The sequence below is a fragment of the Arctopsyche grandis genome, chromosome 9 (genome assembly GCF_051622035.1).
Source record: "Arctopsyche grandis isolate Sample6627 chromosome 9, ASM5162203v2, whole genome shotgun sequence".
Taxonomy (NCBI): domain Eukaryota; kingdom Metazoa; phylum Arthropoda; class Insecta; order Trichoptera; family Hydropsychidae; genus Arctopsyche; species Arctopsyche grandis.
In genome coordinates this window covers 2,808,722-2,817,823 of record NC_135363.1, presented here as the reverse complement: position 1 = coordinate 2,817,823, position 9,102 = coordinate 2,808,722, and the positions used below count along the sequence as shown (strand labels likewise).

The window sequence follows — 9,102 nt, the reverse complement described above, 5'->3', positions numbered from 1 at the left end:
TATGATTGATGGAGTTTTTGGGTGCCAGATGTTCCGTGATCGAGATTTTAGTGACATGCACAAGATAGTTTTTGCGGAATAATCACCGAACCATTCATATGTTGTGCTCGTCAATTATTTCAATAGAAAAATGATTTCATGATTACGAATATCGTAGGTATAAAGTAGACTTTTAAATTAAAATAATGAAAAATTGTAAATATTTGTGATCCGGCATTGGGTGTAAATATGAGTGTTACGGCACTCGATTGTGTTGTGGAGCTGTGGGTAGTGGTGTGTGGTGTGGTGTGGTGTGGTGTAGTGGTGTGATGGGCGCAGGGGGCGGCGGGCGCGGGGGCGACGACCGCCGTAGCTACCTGCGACAGCTCGTCGACGAAATCAACAAAACCACATCGCACGGTCATTATCTCATTATCTCATTAGCTCATTAGCTCATTAGCTCATTATCTTCTTCACGTTACGTTGTCTCCGTCTTCATCGACCCTGAAATGCCTCCACCCCGCATACTGATTTCGGTGGACTTAACCTAGAAACATCGCGACGCTCACTGGGCGAACGTCCTAGTCGTAATGATCATTACACTGCTGCCAGTTGCAACTACAAATAAATAATTCTTTTTTTTCTTTTATTTATTTTTTCATATCGTGTTGCCACATTGAATAATTATGCTTTGCACAGTTATTCGATGTGGCAATATATGTATTTCTTGTTCCCTTCGATGGATTTTTGGAATAGATTTTTTTTATTTTTATTTCAGAAGCTAAATGTCAAGTGTTGGCCAACTTATCAAATTTTGCATACGATCCTTCAAATTATGAACACTTAAAAGAGGTCGGGGCGTTGAATTTATTCCTCAATCACTTACAAGACTCGGACGAAACCTTGACACATTTTGCCTCCAGTGCAATTTGCAATCTTTCTTTGGGTAATTTGCAATCGTTTTTTTTTTTTATAACGCGTTGAAACTCCAAAACCTCCATAGACCTTGCCTTAAAATAGTAAATGGTGCATTTGTATTCTTATGTATATAAATTAACAAAAGAGAAGTTTCATTGTATCGACACATTGTTATAATTTGCTTTAAATGTATATTTCAGATCCGTCGAGCGCCGATTTCTTCATCAGACGCAACATTGTCGATTTGCTGATAAATCTGTTGCCGTCAAGTTGTGAAGAAATAAAATTGAACGCCATCACCAGCCTTATGTTTCTATCCGATAGAGAGGCAGAAATTGCAAGCAATCCAACAATCGCAAAATTTATGCAGGACTTGAAAGAATCCACCAATCCGAGATTCTCAAATCTCGCCACGATTTTCCTCGAAGATGTTTGCAAAGAAAAGTCTCCGTAATTAAGCATTGTTAAATAATCAAAATGTTGTCCAACCGCTTTCCGTACATCATAGTGAACAATAAAAATTATCAAAAGATATGTAAAATACATACGACGTCGTTTACGAATACGCCGTTCCGCGCCGGTGATAAGATCCGTATCCAGAAGACGCTCACACAGAAGGATCTGGACGCATTTTCGAACCTGACGAACGATCATAACTCGTTGCACAAGCACAGCAACGGATCCAAGAGGCCGATCGTTCACGGGGCGCTCTTGAACGGACTAGTGGCCGGCTTGATCGGCACGCACCTGCCGGGTCCAGGCACTGTGGTCGTGTCACAGACGATGAAGTTTCCGAACAAGTGTTTCGTCGGCGAGAAGTTGACCATCAGTGTGGAACTGGTCGACGTGCGGAAGATAATGCGCGTCAAGTTCTATTGTGAAGTAGAGGAGGAGAAGAAAGTGGTGTTCGAAGGTGAAGCTAAACTCATACTTGCCAAGAACGATTGAAGTCGAAGTTTTCTATTATTTTAATTTATTTGATTTGTTTAGTCGTAGTCGTTATTCTAAGCATTTTGTGATTGACCTTTTGAGTACCACTCGACACTTGTACACGAGCTGTCGTCGTCCAAAAGGTTTATATTAGTACGTATATATATATATGTATGTCTAAACATTTCCTTTTTGGAAGTTTGATTTTTATAAAGTTTTATTGTATCTGTTTACAATTTTTTCTGTTTTATTGTATTTAGAACGGTATCCAAACATGAAAAGGAAGGAATTGATGAGCTGAATGCTATACATGCTATTCTTGCTCACGTTACTAATTCGTCCCAGAAATGAATTATGCTTTTATGCAAAAATTTTGCTTTCTAGCTCTCAACTATTCAGCTATTCGAATATTTTAATGTCTCATATTTAACTGAGCTATCAAATATGGATCTACATATGAAAGTTGGTTTTTACTTAACACTAACTTTTACATATTTTCTTCAGATTTATCTCATTCATAAAATGTTTTATAGTTCAAACACAAATTGTACGATAATTCCGATTGAATTGAATTGAATTTTTCTGTTGGGACGCTACGATGTCCCATGTGTTGAGTCAACATTGAGCTGAAAAGGATTCCATCACCTTTGATGACTAAAACAGAGAGCCAAATTGGACCCAAACTCTCATCTGATCAAATGGCACTTTAGATCAATATGCTACAATCAGCCGACTGTTAGTCTGATTTAACAAATGGTTTAAATGAAGATTGGGCCTGCCTTTAGAGCTAAACTGAACCCAAACTCTCATCTGATCGAACTACACTATGTATATAGGTTTTTCATTTCAAATTGACATTGAAAAGGGGTCAATTTGAAATGAAAAACCTGTATCAATACGCCACAATCAGCCGACTGTTAGAGTTTGATTTACCGAATGGTTCAAATGGAGATTGGGCCTGGTTTTTTGGCGATGAACTGTCGAATACAATTTAAAATTTGATTACTCTTTCGATTTGTTTGTATTATATTTACGTGTGATTCCATTTTCCGATTCGTTTTTATTGTTTTTATTATGATATATTGTAAATAAAAAAAGAAATACAAATTAAACAATCGTAACACTAATCTCTTTGTGCCTAATACTCATTGATATTTATTGTGTATTTGAAATGTGAGAAATGTATTTACTATGAATAAATTATAAATTATATTCTATGATAATATTGTAACGAAGCATCGGTGAGATTGATCGTTGTCGTACTATACAGGACCGTTTTTTGTTTTGTGATGATTATTGGTTGTTTGATTTGATGTTTGTATGCCGGACGCCTAAAGTTTTGACGTTTTATCTAATATAATAATAGTCGTTAAAAAAGTAGCAAGGCACAAAGACGGCCGATATCTCTGATTGCATTTCTTTCGACGGTAGAGCAGCTCTTTTTTTTTATTATAATACAGTAGTTTTAGACTGAAATAAAAGCATTCTTAGCGTATGAAGTAATAAATCTATAGCAATATGTATCTTAAATATTCCTCGATTCTCCGTAACTTTTTATATTCACCAAATCTTTTCTCGATACTTTACGTACGGTATGATATGTAGTGGTAAAGTAGTGCAATAGCATTATTTTATTAGCGATAATTTTTCAACTTTTGTAACGTATATATCCATATGTGTAAAACAAAGTGCAGAATTTAGTATATATTTTCTTTTGTTTTGTTTTTTTTTCTTGTAGTTGTACAAATTTAAATTTTTTTATATAGCATACAAAATTATATGTATATGAATTATATTTAAAAAAAATCATTATATTCCCCTCCATATTAAACAGATAATATTTACATATAAATTCAGATACTTATTATATTTATAACGAAATATTTATTAAATCTAGTGACAAAGTCTGTCCTTTTTAATGAGACTATATTATGTACGTTGAAAGTATGATGTCAGTTTTGCTGGTCCACTGTGCGTATGGTTTTTAAACGTGTTGCCAAAATTTATATGAATATATATATATATATATATATATATATATATATATATATATATATATATATATATATATATATATATATATTACACCGAATCCGTGAAATTGTCTATTACACGCATTCGGCAAGAGAATTGCCGAATGCGTGAAAAAAGCAAGCATGTTGCCCAGTTCACGGATTTGGCAAATTTTTTGGCGAATGCGTGTATTCGGCAAGAATTTGTCTGCTCAAAGCATGAAGTCGGCAAATAGACAGCAGCGCTCCGGTGTTGTTTTTTAGAACTGGACAGCGTGGACAAGTGTCAAAGTGACAGCTGAATGAGGATGCTTAATTTAGTTTAATTTACATATTATTATGTATAATATGACTACATACATATGTTTCGATCATCTCATATGACTTATACATAAATTAATGCCATTTTTAAACATTTTGATCAATATTTTAACAGTGAAACATATGTATGTAGTCATATTATACATAATAATATGTAAATTAAACTAAATTAAACATCCTTATTCAGCTGTCACTTTGACACTTGGTTATAATATATATTAGCTGTCCAGTTCACGCATTCGGCAAAGAATTTACGGAATCCGTGAACTGGGCAACGTGCTTGCATTTTTCACGCATTCGGCAATTCTCTTGCCGAATGCTTGTAATAGACAATTTCATGGATTCGGTGTAACATATATATATATATATATATATATATATATATATATATATATATATATATATATATATATATATATATATATATATATAAATATGTATGTATGTCCGATCATAGTGGATCGGCGAAACTCGCGAGCCTTTTACAATGATAAGTGTACAATTTTCATCAATTTTTCAGCATTTTGATGTGATTTTATTATTAAATTAATAATAGTAATATTAAAGGAAAATAAAGTGACAACTCAAATAATACGGCTAGTGTCCTATTTATTATTATATTCAAAATATATTTACGCTCGGTAGAATCTGTCTGCGCCTTTCCGCAGAGCTTTTTCCTCAAGTAACTCTTATCTACCAATTAAGACTTGTGTGTGTTTGTGATAAGTTATTTCCTCCCGGTCGTTTCTGATCCTCATTGATGATGATTTGATCTTTGACCTTCGCCACTCTGTGATCGTCTAATGAAAGGTCTTTGGGCGTAATCACACAGAGAAGAACGGCACGTCGTGTGCTTGGCTCCCCGCTGTGGCGATTCTCCTACATTTCTTCAAATATGGGATACACCGTTATCGATCACTGTCAAGTGAGGATAAAATTTTACCGGAAACACTCCAGGGGGTGATTTTGGGGACGGTGTGTGCTGGGCGTGCCACATTTTTTTCGCACGTTAAAAAATATCTATAAAAATCATGTCCCGCGTTCCTTTCTGTGTGATTTCGCCCTTATGTTGTTTAAATCATTCTAATTTCAAAATGTACACGAGTTGACATCACAGTGGTTTGTGGGATTTTTATCTCCGTAAGGGAAAGGTTTATGATTTCCTCGTGTTTTTTTTGTTTTTATCCTCAAATTAGGCATACATGCGTTGGTTTTAGTGGACTATGTAGAGGGATGTGAATATGTGTAAGTTATAAGTGATTAATTTTATTTGCCGAACACTCTGAAGGGTTCAAGTTTGAGTACAAAAAATGTTAGGCAGTATGTACCTATTTATAAAATTATAATCAATATGAAAACAAGCCAACGAAAACCTTTATTAAAAAAGTTGTATGTACATATTATATTTATTTGGCTCAATCGTATTATATGTATGATTATTCATGTGTTAGTTTTAAGTTTTGCTTATCTTTGAGTGCCACTAATGTATGTATGTAGTTTTTTTTATTATCGGTGAACCCTTTCAGTTCATCTGTTGTATTTCATTGGATGTGGATCTTCAAAAAGAGACAAACTTTCATGAAATTATCGACTAAAAGTGGGTTGGATCCAGTGGCGGCTCGTGAGAATTCATAGGGGGGGGGGGGGGCTGCAGAGATTAACTGAGCTCGTGTAAAAATAGTATGCAAATGTACTATACTGGGAGGCTGCAGCCCATATGGCAGGAAAAATAGCATGCATTTGTACTATACTGGGAGGGCTGTAGCCCCGCAGCTCATATAGGTTGGATCCTTTTTGCAGAACTGTGTCCAATTGATTAAAAAAAAAAGCGAAACATTAAAGACTTTAGTTGGAGTGCAGCAAAACTCGATTAGAAAAGGGCAGTTTGAAGAAATTTAAGTTGCCACTCCTGCGGATTGTGAGTTGGTACCCCTGCTATGAATAATTAAAATTTTACGAATGTTTAACAATTATTTTTAATGAAGATTATTGCTAGAGATTAGAAATTGTATTGCAAAAAGTTCTAAAATCTTGTAATAGAATTTCCAGTCTCCGTGTTTATTGCGTATTTAAAACTTTGCACATTAATTTCGTTAATGATAATCGAATTGATATGTCGGCTATGTTTAAGTTATTGTATATTATTTGTTTTAAGTTTACATTAATAAGTAATTTATTAATAAATTTATGATCAATTGAACTTGGTTCACTGTTTCGCATCGTTATTTTTTTTAAATACATACGATTTGTGCGTTGTAATTTGTTACTCGTTTACTTTTTATATGAAAATTAATGTTTTATTTTATCATAGTCAAAACTAATGATCTACCGTTATGTATTTAACACATGTCGATCTATAATATGTATAATGGTAGATCTGTACATGTTTTTTACCCGAACAAAACGAGTGTTATTATTTTATTTATCGGATATTTTAAGTAATGTACGTTTGATTGAGGCTATGAATAAATTTTTCTTTCCAACCGAACGTTTTGTATTTATTTCCTTCTTGACGAGTACAAAATGCATCTCGTCGTGTCACGTATCTGCACGTTTGCAAAATTTGCCGCAAAGTGTTTTGATTATGCGACAACACGGTGACCCATTTTCTACAATGTCAAGAATGCACACTCTGTAACTGATACACGTTTGCTGCATCCACTTGACTCACTTGCTCGTCTGAACTCTGTCTGTTCACCCGGATCGTATTACAAGAATGTAAGTAACTCTACCGCACACTGCACTTAATTATGATCGATTGTCTTTATATTCACTCGCATTGTGTTTCAGATTAAGATGAACAGTTATACGATATGCATAAATTTTTGTATTTTGTTAATGTGTATCAAATTTTCCGATGCCAACGATATTGAAAATATGATTGCAAACATTCCGTTCATTAAGCCGAACATATTTAGCAAGTCTAGAGATTTTAAGGATAGTTTGGTAAGAAAAAAGCGTATTTAATTTAATATAAACTGATCAAATCGCACTGCAAAATGTGTACGCACTTTGTTTAAATCATACATATATTCCTGAAAACTTTTTCTGAAGAAAGATAAAAACGATTCCTGTTTTACCATAAATTAAAAAATAAATTAGTATCAATGCTCATCAATAGATGTCACTATAAAATTTTTATTTAAATGTTGAATTATCAATACATTTTTTTAAGAATACTCCATGCACTTGTGGAATATTTCTCGAAGGGCAGCTCTCAGACGATGGTCACTTAAAATTCTATGAAAATCCAGTATTCTCTAAGGAAATGGATCTGCCCTTATACCCGTGTGGCGTTCACGGCAACAAACAATGCATGAAGAAGTGTATAGACATGGTAAGTACAACTGAATTCACATTTATGCAACAAAATCAATGGCAAAACATACAAACTTGAACTTTTCAGGTGATAAATTACATGCCAAACATCGGTCCCTTGGTGTGCTCGTCGATCGACCGAGACTGTGTCAAAGAGAAGCCTTATCTCTTCACGAAAAATTGTGAAGGCACTTGGAGAAACACTGGCTTTTCAGCAGGGAAAGAGTTTTGCTGCCATAATGGTGTGGAAACTAAGTGCCGGCTCGGAGCCATGTCGCAAAAACAGCAGCAACAACAACAACAACCCTCATCTTTTCTAAGTAATTACAATATAAATTAATTGATTCATGATAAGTGTTGCATGTGAGAGGATTGCATTGCTGATTGATTACAGGTCTACTTAATAAACCATCACAAGGAAAATCCGTACCGGAAATCCTCATCGGATTCGTCGACAGAGCAACTGACTTAGCATCGGGAGTATTAAATTTGGCCAACGGAAACTAATTTGTAGTAAATTAGATATATTTTTGGTGCTAGTTTAGTATACGGTCTACCTGCACATACATATCTACTACCTTCACGTTTTTACTTTAATATGCAGTCTCACTGTCTCAGTTCTCGCGTGTGACGCTGAGACTGAATAATACCGACCCTAACAACCTAATCTTAAATGAATAGGGTCAACCTTAACTTAACCTAACCTATCCTGACCCTTAAATAAACAGGTGTTGGCTGCTAAGATATATTTTTTTTGTGAAAATATTGATGAAATAAAACTTAAAAAGGAAAGATATCTTAGCAGCCATCATCTATTTATTTAAGGGTCAGGATAGGTTAGGTTAAGTTAAGGTTGGCCCTATTCATTAAAGATTTGGTTAAGAGATATGTATCGTCGTTAATCTACAAATACAAAAAATAGTCGACTGCGATTCAAAGGTAGATCGCATGCTAAGGTAAACCGCATGCAAAACTAGCACCTATTTTTTTTATTATTTTTGTATTTTTATATACTTAATTTATTTTTATGTATGTAAGAATTTTATTTATAGTGTTGCACGTATAATTTGTAATGGAATAAAAGTAAATTTTGAGTAAATAATGATTTTTATTTGTAATAGTTAATAATCACAAGTGAAACTTCATGGAAGAGATTAATGAATAATTACAATTATTATTTAATAATAATAAAAACGAAAAGAATATCTCAATAGAGATAGATTAAAATGTATGTAATAATAAGGATATGAATGAATACTTACACAACTAATTTGGCATACGAGTCTGGAAACTATTATTTTAATTATTTAACTTTGAATTACGTATATGTAAATATAATATTTAAGTTCAAAACTGTTTCGTTAGATTACTGTAATATAAATTAAAAATGTTTTATACAATTTGTAAACAGAAACTATTGATTCTACATACAGTGGAATAAACTTATGTCTAAAACAATCAAATAGATCTATAATAGATACCCATGGATGAAACAAATTGTCTTCGACAAGTAGTTTTTAATAAGATTAGGAATGTGAATACTATAAATATGAATGAATTAAAAATTGTTTATCTCGTGTCGATCTGTCCGTCGCCTCGTTAAAATATAACAAATAATATGATC

General features: G+C 33.6%; 2 protein-coding genes across 2 annotated transcripts; both read left to right on the top strand.

Annotated features, from left to right (window-relative positions):
- The first annotated feature begins 488 nt into the window (after positions 1-488).
- LOC143917227 (uncharacterized) lies at positions 489-3,152 on the top strand. The gene is made up of 6 exons (XM_077438712.1): positions 489-501; positions 758-925; positions 1,098-1,327; positions 1,429-1,810; positions 1,888-1,980; positions 2,088-3,152. The coding sequence occupies exons 1-5, from the start codon at positions 489-491 to the stop codon at positions 1,914-1,916; spliced, it is 822 nt and encodes a 273-aa protein (XP_077294838.1). The 3' UTR covers positions 1,917-1,980; positions 2,088-3,152.
- Fcp3C (Follicle cell protein 3C) lies at positions 2,706-7,985 on the top strand. The gene is made up of 7 exons (XM_077438711.1): positions 2,706-2,788; positions 5,449-5,455; positions 6,783-6,878; positions 6,951-7,106; positions 7,336-7,497; positions 7,567-7,798; positions 7,873-7,985. Exons 1-7 carry the CDS (start codon positions 2,706-2,708, stop codon positions 7,983-7,985), a joined length of 849 nt encoding a protein of 282 aa, XP_077294837.1.
- Positions 7,986-9,102: the final 1,117 nt, after the last annotated feature.